Raw genomic sequence first — 14,739 nt, 5'->3', positions numbered from 1 at the left:
AAAGGGTATTAGAGCCAGGAGACTTATCTCCTTTATATCAAACATAATTTTCTTTGGTAAAACAAAAGAAGTCTTCTGAGAATAACGGAATTTCTTTTACTACTTTTGATTCCTGGTACTTGCATTTTGAACCTATATGCTCAAGGTTTTTTTTTCTTCCTTGCATGTTGGCAGATTTGTTTTTTCATTTCCTTCCTCCTAAGCTGTGACTCTTGAGAGCTCTTTTCAGACAAAAACAGATGGAGCCAACTGGCGTGAGCTGTAATCCAATTAACATGCAGGATTAGGGGACTTCTTCTGTTTGATAACTTACTTATGGTCCTGTGTTAAGAAATATGTACACAAATATGAAGCTCAGATATGTCACTAACAGACATTTATATCCTGAGAAATCTGTTTTGTTTACTATCTTTTGACGGCATACTTGGATGATTACTAAACATTTTCCAAATATGTATATATATATATATACACAATATATATACAATATATATATTGTTATTATCATTAATAATTGACACTGGATACTGCCCTTTTTATACATAGTGAAATAGCCTGCAACTAAGTAAGCCACCAGGATCTATTTTCTACCGTGTGGCAGAAAGCTTTAGTTTTCCTATAGTATGTAGAGATAAATGGAAGCACTGGTGATTCAGAGGGCAGAGGTACAATGCAAGGTCACCAGCCGGGTAGCAGGAGTCATGTCACAGTGTCAGCATGCCATCTTGTTAAATATTTCCATGGGTCAGGGGATATCCGTTTTAGCTCAACTTTTCAAGCTCCAAGAGGTGAGCAGAAGGACGTTATCATTTACAGTGTTCTCAAGACTGATTTTTTTTTCCTTTTTCATTTTAAAGTGAGAATAGGAATAAATCCAGAGAACCATCTTCTCTTGCTCTGTTATGTTTTTGTGTCACAAAAAGCTCACCGGTAAGTCAACACATCTCTTTAGGAGATTCAAGCTATTTATTCGTGAGTGGGCAAAATACTTTTAGCAGCAAAAAAAAGGTTTGAGAGCTCAATTAGACATGGATTAACAGTGCTGTGTTTCAGGGTGACCACAAATTGCCCTTATCTTGGACATTGAGAGAGGGACACATTTTTCCCAAAACAAAAAATAACGAAAAATAAAGCTTTAAAACATCTATTGTTTGTTTTGCTCTAAACACTTGATTTTTTCTTTTCTTTTTCCACATAAACATATCCTTCTTTATTTACACATCAGCTGTGTTATAGCTATATCAGGTGGATTCTTTAATACTATATTTCATCTTACTTGGTAACTGTTTTGCAAAGTTTTTCTCCCATTTTTGTGATATTTAGCCAGCCTTTAGTCCTTTTTTCTGTTTTTTGTTTTTTTTCTTTTACAAACCAACACTGATCTTAACATAAGACATATCTGAAGTTGCGGTAGAATTTAGAACTTTTTTCAAGCATCCTGGTCGAAAGATAAAGGATGTTAGAAAAGTCCCATCAAGACTTTTGAATGAAAAAAAGGAATTTGATGGCACTGGGCACTTAAACAAAACCTTTTTATGCATTGTGTACTGACATATTGCAGCAATGATATACAGTGAAGAAATGAACAACTTTAATTGCTATTGTTTCATTTGATGTTCAAATAACCCATTATAATATCAAAAGTAATAAATAAGATATCACAAATACCTAATCTAAAATTCAATCATGACCAATTGTGTATGTAATGTTAAAGTTGCATCTTGTCCATTACTTCATTTTCACGTCTTGTGGTTCGTACAGAAAGGAAGTCCAAAGTTGAAACCATGCAAGGAGATGAAGCTGGACCAAAAAAATTGAATTACAGAAACTTAGACATATGTTGTCTTGTTTGGTCTGCGGCACTGTGAATTGTCAAGCAATAAGGATTGTCATAGCTCAGTCACGCCAGGCACACAGCATGCAGTCCGTGGGGGTTGAAATATCTTCAACAACAACTTTAGGAATCTGTTGTGGACAGAATGTCAAATTTGTGGAGAGAGTTCAGGGAACATTGAGTGTCTGTGTCCAAAGGATTCGACTTCACATTTAGCCACTTCAGTGCCGGCATAGCAGACAATTTCTCCACAGGTATTTCTTTGGATTCCAATATGAAAAAGAAAGAAAAGGTGATGAAAATATCCGACAATATTATCGCAAACACTCCCAGCACTCACATCAGTTATTATTACCCGTGATGCTATTCCTCTCCAGGTTGATCTTCTCCAATGTAGCTATTTCAGTCAGTTTATCAGGGAAGGTGGAGAATTGGTTGTCAGCCAAATTGACACTGGTCAAATGCTGCATGTCTTTCACTGAATCAGGCAGTTTAGTGAGAACATTGCCCTGCAGGTTCAATTCTGTAAAGTTTTGCCAAAAACAAGTATATCAAGGGCGTGCTTCACACTGTCATCATAGATTTTATAATCCATTGTCTATGTGGGTATTAATACCTCTCAGTTGAGTAAAGGTTGAAAAAAACTTGCTGGAAATGGCCTTCATCTCGTTGTCAGCCAAAGAGATAACATGAATGTTATCTGTAACCCTATCCAGGACCTTGAATACGCCATCTGGGAAAGAAATGAGCTTGCAGTCTGACAAATCTGTAGAGGAAAAAAAGATAATGAGACTATAAGGCATTAGGGCAGCAAGCAAATGTTCAGTATACACATAATCAACTAATATGAAGGGGTTTGAAGCGAAAATAGTCTTGACATAAAAATGTCAGCCTTTGTTGCCATCTGCTGGTACACGTAGGAACAGCAACAAGATGGCTTTTGAATGAGTTCAACGATGGCAGACTGACCCAAATGATTTCTCCCTTCCTCTACGGTTGCATTGATCCTCCGGGCCACATTGGCAACGGCCTCAGCCATTTCTCTACTGTTATTGTCCCTGTGAATAACAGCAGAACATTTGTTATCACGACATGCGCTATACAGTTATCATTTAGACAAAATATATGAATATGTAATTACTAAGAGCATTATTTGTAGTTTGGGGGAGTTTTTGAGGTTTGGTTGTATGATTTGCAGCTAATAAGAAACAATGATAAATGTGGCTTTCCAGTAAAAAAAAAAAAAAAAAGGATTTATAATAATCGTGTCATCCATATTTTAAAGTTAAATGTCCTGGAGGTCTGACAAAAACCACGATGATGTGGTCCTTAGTAGAAATAAATCAGAACAGCTCACAAATTAACAGCACATGCCGAATGGACAAAATTTGCAAACAATGAAATCCTTTAGCATCCCAATTAAGTGGTCTGCCCATGTTGCCACAATAATAAATTTTGAGTTTGCTAATTGACACTAACATTGTAATTACTTTCCCATGTAACTGCTGTGTTCTTTTTGATTTGGAGATATGTTTCTCCTTACCATTAGTCAATGTCTTACAAATCATGTGGTTTATCTATTTCATTTTTAGGGAGGTCTAGGTCCCCTTAAATGAAAGAACTGGTTAAACTTTGGATCACTGTAAAAAGGGGCCTAAGAAGATACACCCAGTCCGGCCAACTTTCTAAGACAGACCTGGGCAGATTACGGTCCGCGGGCTATATCCTACCAGTTTGGCTTTTAGATCCGGCCCGCCAAACTATTGCCTTTGAATATTTTACGTATATTCAATAAATATTGAAATTAGAAATTCCTTGTTTTTTCCCTTTTGTTTAATTTTGTATGGATGATTACATACAAAATAATGTCAATACATTTATATGATCATTAATGATTTTAAAGTTGAAAAAAATGCCAAAAAATGCAAATATTTAAATTGCAATTTTTCATTTTGTTCAATTAACATGATACCGAGTTGGCCCGCGCATAAAAATTAAATAAGAAATGTTGCCCGCCAGCCAAAACAATTGCCCACCACTATCGTAAGACAACACGAACCAGGTAACACTTGCACAGCTGAGGTTGGGGTAGCAATACGTTACAGGAGTATTATGGGGGAATAGACTCTGCCAGGAAATTCCCGGCTTCTGTAAAGTGGGTATTATATATAACAAGCCAATGTGTTGAATTGATAAATCGATTTAAATCCTGTAACATTGGTAACTAATGAATGGGCAGCCTCTCTACGGTATCGGTTTCTCTGCCCTTCGCCCTCAGCCCAGTGTGAGACTTTGTTTTACAATCAAAGTCAAATAAACGTGTTAACTCCACTTTGGACAAGTACAACAACATTTTGCTACATAAGCGTTGTATTAGCGTTTGGTTTTGAATTAATAATGCCACTTACCCGAAGCTAATAGTAGAGAACCTGGCAACAACCGGTGGTAGCTAACGTTAGCGTTTGGGTGGTGGGGGGGCTCTAAGTCAAATTTGGTATGGGAAGTGTTTATTTTTAGGTCCTGGATGCTGACTCGGGCCTTAAACATATACAGCTTTACGAAACACATGTCAAAACCGGCAAAACTTTGGTGAAACGCGTTTTAGCATAGCGACATTTAGCGGGAGCTACTGACGTTCGAAAACAGGCAACTCCGTCTCCGTCCGTTTCTTCCTCCTCGGTGCAGCCGGGTGATGCGTGTTTGAACACCATGGTGAGCGTCGATTCTGCGCGTCCAAGTCGCAGCCGATGTCGCTTCAGAGCAATAGGATACACAGTATAAAGGAAATAAGCATAGAAAATCAATCATTCACCTCAGATGATCTTATTTTTAAAATTTAAAATTTCACGAACCCCGTTTTAAACAGACGATTGGATCCGAGTGTTAAAGGACATCAATTAGAAATATCAATTTTTCCCGTTATTTTCTGTTCTAAGCAATCTCTAAAAGCTAAACATATTGTCTTACCTCAGAGTCCTAGTCAACTAGGCTACTCACTGTCTGGCCAGTGCCATAAAGCCAACTGTTGTACATTTCTGGTCAGTCAGTGTATTTTCTAAAGGATTTAAGAACAATGGGCTCTCTGGCTTTAGAGGACTGGAACTTAGTTTAGCATTGTTGCAACTAAATGCAACTTTACAGCGTTTGCTGGATTTTCCCCCTCTCTACAATGCTTTATTTGGATTAGTGACCATCAGTGGATTTTGGCCATGACAGACTCTGGATAACTGAGACTAGAAAAGGCCACCTTTATGGATGTGTTTACTCTTTTGTTATAGTCCTGCATAACTCTGCTGATCACCTGAATGGGGTATTGTGTTACAAACACCTGTAAATATTAATGCGTGGCATGATTTGAATAAAGTTGAAAATGTAAACTGTGTATTTTGTGAAGCTTTATCTAATAATTGTAAATATACTTACTTGTTTTTTAATCCCCCAAATTCATAAATAACACAGGCCCCCAACAATTTTAGGACCAGCTGGCCAGTAGGTGATAAAGGATCGTCTAAAGACAAACAGTCAATTTAGAACTTTGCATTGCTAAAATAGAAATAGTTCATTTTGATTGACATAAAAAAATAAAATTGAATTACTGCTGATAGTAAACAGATCAGTAGCATATATTGCACTTAACGCACAACTGATATACACTTCCAAACAAAAAGAAAAGTTCAAGTATCCTATAACAATGCATCGCATACATATGCAAAATGTACATAAATACAACTTTTTAATATTTACAATAAATATACATTAATTTACACATGGTAGTAATAATAAAAAAACAGTGCTGGAATATTCAACAAAGTTGCAATTTCATATTAGCGGTACAGAAATGGATAAATTAAAAAAAATTGACTCGGACATTTGACCATTAAAGCATCACGCAGCTTGAGGGGCTGGAAGCTCATGAGAGTCAGTATTTCAATAACATTGTTTCTTTAACAAAGCACGACTCATATTTCTGCAGTCTTATGATGAACATGAAAAAATATCAAAGAGCTATTTTTTTTCTTTCGGTTAAGTGTTTCAATTGTTTTTCCAGAAATGGTTTGCTTATACACATGATGTGCTGTTGAGCAGCAAAGCTGCCCATGTTTGGAGATGTTTATAGCTCATCATTGGCAGCCACACTCATCCACAATCATGTCTTCATGATGTCGTAAGATCATTTCTCCGTTCTCATAGTAAAGCATGCTTAACGGGCTCATTTTGGTTGGCGCGCAGCAGGGAGATGCCACTCTATCAGGGTGGTAATGTTTCAGTAAACTCTGGAAACAAAAGACACAAAACACTTTTGGTCATCTAGCAACATAACCGTTTTTCTCTCTAAAGGTGATATTTCCAAAGCACTAAAAAAAAGGAATTATGAAATCGTTTACATTCTCAAAGTTCAAATGCGACAGCTGAGAATAATGTGTCTTGTGTTAAAATTTAATTTTAAAAATTGAGACATACCTGCATATAAGCATGATTCGTTGGGTTGAGGTCTGCCCCCAGAGGCCCAGGACAGGCCCCTTCACAGCGGTAAGCATTATATCTTTTAGGAAAGATGATCCAGGACCCCCAACCAATTTGATTAAAGTCAACATACAAGTCGACTTTTCGACAGAGAGGCTTTTCCGATGCTTTTTTGGAGACCTGTGGAGGTCTAGCTGTTTGTTCTCGCTGACCCCGCTTGCTCCTGCGCCTTCTCGGCCAGCGGGTCCTTTTGATTTCGGCAGGAGACAAAAACTTGGATTGTTCAGCTGTATGAAGTAAGCTTGCTTTGGCCTTTGAGTTTTCATCTGAGTCAGTGTGTGAGAAGATAACCAACAAGGCCTGGTCGCTGACATCTTGCTCTCCTCTCAAGCTTACCACATGGGTCTGCTGAGCTGAGAGCGAAAGACCTCTCTTTTTGTTAACCACTTTCTTTCTTCTCGACATTCTTTTGTGTCGAACCCTTGCCATGGATTTCTCTTGGAGCCAGCCTAAGAGCGGACTTGTCATATTGAACACTCTCCAGCCCTGTGATGAAGTGACTAGCGATGAGTCAGTGAGCAGCGCCACCAGCTGCTGCTCTTGGCAGCCTCTGTGCGTATGGCACGGATGGCCGTTCCTGTGATAAACCTTCACAGAGATGTTGTGGACGCCACTTGTTGTCCCAGGAAGCCTTATTCTCAGCTCTGCTGCCTGGATCTGTTTGTCCGCCAGCAGGGCATGGAGGTCAAAGGTCACCACCCAGTACCCGTACTTGTACACTAAACCTGTGGCAGAAAGAGAAAGTTGCTCATGATAAATGTGAAAAATACGTTTGAAAAAATTTCCTACCTGAGTGAAACACCACAAGACTACAACATTTTAATATACAAAACTATCCAAACCGGTTGCATGCGGGGGTAGCGTTTTACAATATGAAAAATTACGTTTCACGCATAGTGGATTCTTTTTTCAGCACTCTCATAACAGTGAAAGCAGGAAAAATGCATTTCATTAGTTTTTGAATGACAAAAGTGAGAGCTAAGCAACTTTAAAATCATTTACACACAATTTAGGCACAAGTGTCTTTACCTAGACACGCGGTGGAACCTGAATAAATGACTGTTTGTGCACTGTAGTGTTTCTTTATCAGATTTGTGCCACCTGACGGTTTATCCCAAAAATGAACCATTGCTATAACATTACAAATTATGGGATAATGCTTTTGATTATGAAGGTGTTCAGAGAGTCTAGAGAGTCTAGAAATGTGTAATCCTGTGATATGTTCTTGCCAGTGCAGGACCACTGGGTGCGGCCCACAGGTGTGAACGTTGAGATATTGTGATTCAACAGAAGTTCGGTTAAGGTAATCTAAAGGATTAAAGAGTTTTAAACATTCAATTTCTGTATTGTCCAGCACACCGGTCTCTTCATCCTGATTGTTGATCAAAAAAAAAAAAAAAAAAAACAAGGGGTGGGGGCGTGGGGGAGTGTGTGGGGGGGTGTGGCAATTCTCCCTCAGAATAAATCCACTCAAATCAAACACTGAGCCGAAACCATTCATTTAACACACCCCTGAATCTCCTGGCTTCTGCATATCCTCCGTCAAACAAATAGGTAATAACTCTGACACCTAGCAGCGACGTGGAATAGGACTCAGGGGCAGGGAGGGTCTCCCTCTGTGGGCTTCTTGGCCCACCGTTAAATCCCGAGCTCTAATCTAATCAAGCCAAGTGTGAAAAGGAACTAAGGGAAGTTGTTGATTTGACTTAACACGAGATTTGTATAGGGGGATGTCTGGCGAGATATCCCAATCAACATAACGTATTTAAGAAAAGAGGTTTGCTTTGAGAATTAGGCAGAAAACCAGCCGTTTCACACGCTGATCCCTGCGTGGGGATTCGCCCCCCCCGTGCGGGATGTGGATTGAAGCTCTCCCGGGTCGTCTGGCGCGCATCTTCAGCGGGACGAGAACCAGGAAAGTGACATTTCTGAGCGTTTTCAAGGAGGGGGGATGTCACTTTGACCCAAATATTAAGACTTTAACTAAATCAACGTGACCTCCTGGGTTTTCTCCCTGCCCTTTTTTACGATCCGGTGATCCAAGAGTCAATCTCACCTTTGGCGATCACGCTCCTCACCGTGTCCGCTTGCCTCTCCGCTTCTCGCTCCACCGCATCCGCGACTCTGGAGAGGTTCGACTTGAAACTCCGGTAAAGGTGCACCATGTAGGTGGGAAGGTGGTGCCCGGTCGCCCGGTCCATCTGAGAGAAACGATGCGATGACCTCTTGTAAACTCCATTTGTCGCGTTGTGGATGCTCCGCGCCAGCAGCAGCACCAGCACGGATGCGCGCAGCGCGACTCCCAAGGCTCCCAATGAGCGCATCTTTAAGGCCGCCTAATGACAAATTCCTCTCCTGGGAGATTAGGGGTGTCTTATATACCCTCACCCACCCCTTTCATGTTCAACAAGTAGCTGAGAACATTAAAAGAAATTGACATGCGTCCTCAAGACGTGTTACCTGACAGCTCATCATCCATTCACTTGGTAATGAGGCGCCTGGGTGCGTGTTTACAAGGAGCTGTGTTTCGACCATGTTCTTTGGGCTTCGACATCCATGGAATAATTGTTGCAGCACTAATTGTTAGGCTTTCCTATGGCATAATGTAGTCAACTAAACACCATCTGAAATGGACAATGGAAAGGAGAGCTTTTGAACCGCTATGTGATTAGTACCAGGCCTTAACAAACATTAATGCACGGCACGCTGGAAAACATTCACATTCAATGCGTGTCACCGCTGTGCGATGCAAAATTAGATTTTACGTTGTCACAGTTCGTGTTCTGCAACTGTATCATATGATGTAATGGTCGTGGAGAACTTGGCGATTCGTTAACAGGTAGAGGAAATTCAGTTTTGTGCCTAGATGTGTTGAAATGTCTCCAAATCAGCCATCTTTATGTTGTGGCCAGCAAGGAGACTGATTAGGGCATCCTCTTCATTAAAATCCATTTATGAATTCGTTTTTATTTCTTTAATAGGTTAAATACTGTGCTTTCCATCTTATTTTTTGAGAATTTCTTAATTAAACCAAAACTGACAAGTGCGGGTTTTATAGAAATTCACCTACGACAGATGTTTATAATATTTCACTGGGATCTATACAAGTACGCCTTTTACTAATTACGTCACCTCATTGTTGCAAGTTGCAAATATAGTAATATTTTGGGTAAAAATAAACCCAACACCGGTTGCGGAGACCGACCACTGGTAGAGGGTGGTCTGCGCATGCGCCGTTCATTTGTATTTGCATGGCGAAACCCTTTTCCTCGTAAAGACACAAGAAAGGAGGAAAAAAAAAATCAATGAATTTTTTATTGTTTTGCCAGGGATGAAAAGACAAGCCCGTGGTCAGCCGCTCCATCACCGCCTCAAACGAGTTGTGAAAACATGTTTTCTTGTCAGACTGACGCCTTTTCACCTTCCGTGTGCTGAAATGGTGAGTAGCCTTAAAGTTTACGGGCTCTTATGACACGAAACACGGCCGCACCAAAATACGCATTCACGCCGGTTCGATTGAAGTGTGCGTGGGGTGTAATTCTTTATTTTGTGCAGGCGTTTATAGCTTATGATGGTCCGCATTGGTCAAACAGAGTAGCCTCTTTGCAAAACGGTGAAGATAATGGGGCTTACATGTGCTTGGCACCCCCACTCTCCCGTGTCTGCACTGGATTGTGCGTAACCTCCAGTAAACGGGTCACAACCTCTGAGGAAAATAGGGTTAATTCACCCTTAACGGACCCTCAAGCAAAGAAACAGACAGAGATTCCAAGGGGGAAAATAAAACCTCTCACTGAACACTAAATTCTGTGGACCGAGCCTCTATAACATTAGTAATGTCTCAATCTATTATAAGTGAGAATAATCACAGTTAGTTATGTGCTATATTCTCATATCACATGTCATGTTTTGAGTCTTCTATAAGAGACAGAAAATGATTCAAACCACATTATTGTGTAAATTCCAAGAACTGTGATAAAGGCTCTTCTGGAAGCCTTTGTTTTGTGTGGCTGGCTTCATTGCCACGCAGAGCGGCTCACACGTCTCCGGTCCCATCTTGAAAATGTCAGGATGTTGAAAAAGATTTGGAAGACCTTGAGAATGAAAGGAGATTTTGACACGTGCTTTTCCCAAAGGTCAAACAGTACCGCCATGGTGGCGGCATGTTTGCTGCCTTTAAAAGTTGATTTTTTTTTTTAAAGTCTGCAATAGATTTCAAATAGAAATCCTTTTTTTATTTGCAAAGTTTGACAACAAATATAATAAAACAGCGAATAGTCCGGGATAATCTTTGCTCTTACAAAGAATCAGTACTCGATTCTTAAGTACGTAGACATGTTCACTCTTGTTGTCACATGTAGCATAATGCATAAAAGAAGTTCGGAGCAGTAAGACAAAGCACATGATGTATGGTTTCTTTGATGCATTGTGGTCCTGGCTTTTGTTTGATTTCGCCCGTCCATCCTCTGTTCATATCACTTTTCAGAACATCCTGGGGGAAGACAGAAACTCCTTGACTGTTTAGAGCTCAAACTGTGAACATCACTGTTAATCAAGTGTGACAGCATGAAACTTCTCAATGAATAGACACCTGGATCATAAATGATTGAGCTATTTATTCTTGGTTTATCTCAAACAGATACTTACCTCCTCCCAAACTCAAACCCCCCAAAAAAGTCACTTGTTTTGAAATGTTGTCAAGGGTCTATTTACTGTTTTGAAGTGTTTAACAGAAATGCTGTGTACTGATTGGGTACTGATGAAGTCAATATAAGCCCGCTGAGAAGGTTTTGGGGGTCTCTGTTAGTAAGCCGAAGCTTCACCCAACACTGAAAGATCTCCGGCAAATATAAGGAATACATAAATGCTGTTAAAAAATAAATACTGTTTTACATGTCTGATCTAAATCTAAATCTGAATCTTTCCCTCAGAGTGCATTGGATACATTTTACCACAAGGTGTCTTATTTCATCAGCGGATTCCAGTGAACTTTTCACATCCCCTTTAGTTTTGCTGTTAATATCTTGTCTGTGTGTGAAATATTTTCCTCTATGAGCTCGTCCTTTCCTGTTACTGTTCAAAAGAATTTTGGCGATGGAGCTTTTGAGACAGAGACAGACCCCAGGCCAGAGTGATGGCTCGGGCAGTGTTAGCCATATGTTGCAGAGAGGATGTTTCTCTCAATCTGTCACAAGACACATCCTCTTCATGTTCTTCCTCTGACCTGTGCTCTATTTTATTGCGAGTAAATGGAAGGAAATGAATTGCTTCAGCTTTGCTGTTTTTCTGTATTTTTCATTTTTTGCTTTAGCTCTACGTTTTGCTTTTCCATCAACTATTTTGAACTTGAAAACAATCGAGGACGACAATGTGGTTTTATCTCTTCCCCCTCACCGCGTTAATCGGTTCATTCAAGACTTAGTACACGACGGGAGCGAGGTGTTTCACGTTTGTGTCGCAAAAAGAACATCTTAGTCTTGGCATGTGCTGCGGCAGGAAGGAAGGAACAGGTGTGGCAACAGTAGATTTGACACTCATATCTCATAATCACTCACCACTTTTCGCAAATAAGCCAAAAATGTCATTTTCTGCTGACTGGCTTATCAGTCACACGCTTTGCAAGTCACACGCAGGCATTTGACGGATCAATCTTCACTTGTTTATTGTTTGGAATTCGTCTTTCATGTCTTCTTAGTTGCACCGTGTATGTGCGTAAATCTTCATACCTGTACAGAGTTGACTAACGCTGGCTTTGTCCTGGCTTTACCTTCAGGCTGAAATGGGATACTCAGAACAAAATAACCTCAGCCTCCAGTGGTACTTCTACAAGAGTTTGAGTACGCACTCTTTTGAAACTCAAGCTTAATTCTAAGTATTTGCCCAGCTGTAAGCTTGTTTGCCTTCAACATGGCATGTGTTAACCACTAATGAATGGAGTAATTAGAGCATCGTAGTGAATTAGGCCTACGTGATGACATCCGCATGCAGTAGCTCCCTCCTTACTGTTTGTCCGTCACCTGGCAGCATGGCATTACCATGTCAGTAGGAGGTTTTGATTGAAGAAGTTTTATAACTGAAGGTTTAATTTGCGTGTTGCACATACTTGTTTAAAGGTCTTCCATGTGTGGGAGTTATTGTGTTGCCAAGAACCTCTGATAGTGATTGGATCGTGAACTGGGTGATGAGTAAGCCTCTCTGGGTCCGCCTCCACATCCTCTTTACACATCCCGGCACACACTGTTGAGCACAAACATACACCCTGGCATGTACGAGTCGCCCTTCACCTAATGTATATGACATGAATGTGCAAAAGTCACAAAGAAAAACAACAAAGGAGTGCGCTCCTATCTAAATTTCGGCAGTAGAGCCCAGCCTCTCCCCCAACCTCACCTCCCACTGCAGAGTGCCTGTTCTCACTGAAGGACACATTCATTGAGTTGGTTTATAAGGACGCATTAATGATGCAAGACTGCCGCCGCCTGCTGTAGTGTGATCAGCAGGCATCCTCCCAGATCAGAGAGAGATGTCAGCAACGATGTCTGACTGAGAGCGGTGCCACAGATTGGTGAAGAGCTTTCATAAAGCCTATTGTCAATCTTTTTTTGTTGTTTACCATAGTATTCCTCTGAGACTCGAGCCTCTTCTGGATGCTGGACTGCATAGCTGAATGTCAGGTAGATTTGTGATACTTTTTGGTTTCTCACGTTTGATACTTGATCCCCGCTGTGGGCTTGCGGTCAGTAGACTTGTCATCCATACGTCTCTGACGGGCGCTAAAGGATGTTATTGTGTTGTGTCAGGTGTCATTGTACCTTGGATAAGAGACTGCTACACTTGATTTCATATAGATGCTATGCTTCATGATTTTTTTCAATATATTCTTTTTTAAGACTTCATATTTGGTAGTCCTAATTGCTAAATGAATTACGCTCCTTATGACACGGGATGCGGATTACGTCTCAAGTGTCTTGCAGCTTTTATTATATCACCAGAGGACCAGTGGCTTTTGAGGTGGTTTTCTAGCATCCCTAAATTAATTAGAACTCTTTGTTTGCATACACACTGAAGTTTTCCACTTCATTTAAAGAGGCAAACATATCAGAACAATATTAACAAATCATTGCTGGGTCCGTCCATCACTTGGCCCAGTGTCACTGGAGGAATACTGTGGTCAGACACGGGGTTGGAAAAAAAATGAAGGCAGCGTTGCTGCTGCCTCGAAATCATAGGGGGATAAAATTGCCATCCTGAATCGACATAAATTATAGGCAGGGTTTTAAAAATAGATTTGCGCACTCCTTATAGCAGCTCAGTGTCGAGCTCTGATTAAAGCAAGAATGTGGTGGGTTGAAGGTAAATCACATGACAAATGCCTGATTCTTCTCAGTAATCATTGAATTGTAGTTTATGAGTTGTTTTCCAAAGTCATTTCATGAGCACAGTCTGGACTATTTTGAAGTGAAAACAGTTTTGTGTTTGATCAGATTTGGAAATTGCATTTCTGAGCTGTGCATTGCATAATACTTTTTTGTCTTTCTAAACAAAACAAAACAAAACAAAACAAACCCTATCGTGTGTAATGGCACTCATTCACAATGAGGCCTTTGGAACAATTTAGGGAAAAGATTTTCTGCAGGGGAAACACTGAGCACATTTCCTTACAACATCGATATTTAGCACAGGAACTAGCAATGTCCTGTGTAGTCATGCCTGTGTAATAACCCTGTAAGTAATTTGTGAGATATGTGTACGACATCAAGGAGGAAGTTTCAGAGAGTACAACTAAGCTTTTCCTGTCAAGGTGTACTGACACTTCCTCTGCCTTAGGGCGTGTGTGACTGAATCAGTGCTCGTTGTTGTAGTGTCCCGCGATGATGTACAGACAGTAGAACCCTTCTACACATAAACTCCGATCGATGATTTGGTTTGAGTTTGAGACCCATGCGTCATTCTTGTCTCACATTAATTGCATTTCTCAAGCAAAGGATATTTCTTTGTTACAGTTGCAGGATAAACATCAATTATTTACTCACAATTTCTCCCTGTGACTGCACTGGGTTAGGGCTGCTTTATCTCTAACCTTGATAACACTAATAATATATTGGGTAACTGGAGGTTTACTGACTGTTTAAATTACAAGCCTACTGTCAAATTTGGTAACTTAGACATAAATTAGACAATAGTGGTGCAACTAATGATCCCAATATTATAAAGCCTTGTTTTTGGCATCTCTCAACAGGAAATTCACGTTTTAAAACAACAACGTTTCTGTGATTTACGAGGTATTCCCCTGTTCCATCTGTCTATTTATCACAGTGATTACCTCTACTGCTGGCTGGGAGTTGGGAAGATCTGTCCCAACAATCTGCATTAATTAACGG

The 14,739-nt window shown here is 40.2% G+C and overlaps 3 protein-coding genes across 7 annotated transcripts in view; 1 reads left to right on the top strand and 2 right to left on the bottom strand.

The window, feature by feature from the left end:
• pald1a (phosphatase domain containing paladin 1a) overlaps positions 1–14,739 on the top strand; it is a 77,394-nt gene that overhangs the window by 12,583 nt on the left and 50,072 nt on the right. The window contains exons 2-3 of one of the 3 annotated variants that reach the window (XM_086139424.1): positions 7,596–7,661; positions 9,688–9,708. The gene's annotated coding sequence lies outside the window, so the exon portion shown is untranslated. Of the gene's footprint in view, positions 1–7,595; positions 7,662–9,598; positions 9,798–12,912; positions 13,033–14,739 lie in introns of those variants that run through there. The other 2 variants (XM_086139423.1, XM_086139425.1) reach the window with 2 other exon arrangements.
• Positions 936–4,918, bottom strand: lrrc20 (leucine rich repeat containing 20). 3 transcript variants are annotated; one of them, XM_086139699.1, is made up of 6 exons: positions 4,802–4,918; positions 4,469–4,587; positions 2,804–2,892; positions 2,451–2,600; positions 2,190–2,357; positions 936–2,094 (listed from the first exon to the last, which is right to left on the bottom strand). In XM_086139699.1, exons 2-6 carry the CDS (start codon positions 4,543–4,545, stop codon positions 1,958–1,960), a joined length of 621 nt encoding a protein of 206 aa, XP_085995825.1. In that variant the 5' UTR covers positions 4,546–4,587; positions 4,802–4,918; the 3' UTR covers positions 936–1,957. The 3 variants fall into 3 exon arrangements, with proteins under 3 accessions (XP_085995825.1, XP_085995826.1, XP_085995827.1); XM_086139700.1 differs by having other exon boundaries at positions 4,687–4,812; XM_086139701.1 differs by lacking the exon at positions 4,802–4,918 and having other exon boundaries at positions 4,243–4,518.
• On the bottom strand, positions 5,956–8,682 carry ndr2 (nodal-related 2). The gene is made up of 3 exons (XM_086139427.1): positions 8,415–8,682; positions 6,296–7,083; positions 5,956–6,108 (listed from the first exon to the last, which is right to left on the bottom strand). Exons 1-3 carry the CDS (start codon positions 8,680–8,682, stop codon positions 5,956–5,958), a joined length of 1,209 nt encoding a protein of 402 aa, XP_085995553.1.

Source organism: Fistularia commersonii, chromosome 32 (genome assembly GCF_037954325.1).
Source record: "Fistularia commersonii isolate RoL2024-O1a breed Wild chromosome 32, RoL_Fcom_v1.0, whole genome shotgun sequence".
Taxonomy (NCBI): Eukaryota; Metazoa; Chordata; class Actinopteri; order Syngnathiformes; family Fistulariidae; genus Fistularia; species Fistularia commersonii.
The sequence above is the reverse complement of the archived record's forward strand: the minus strand, read 5'-3'. Positions and strand labels throughout refer to the sequence as shown.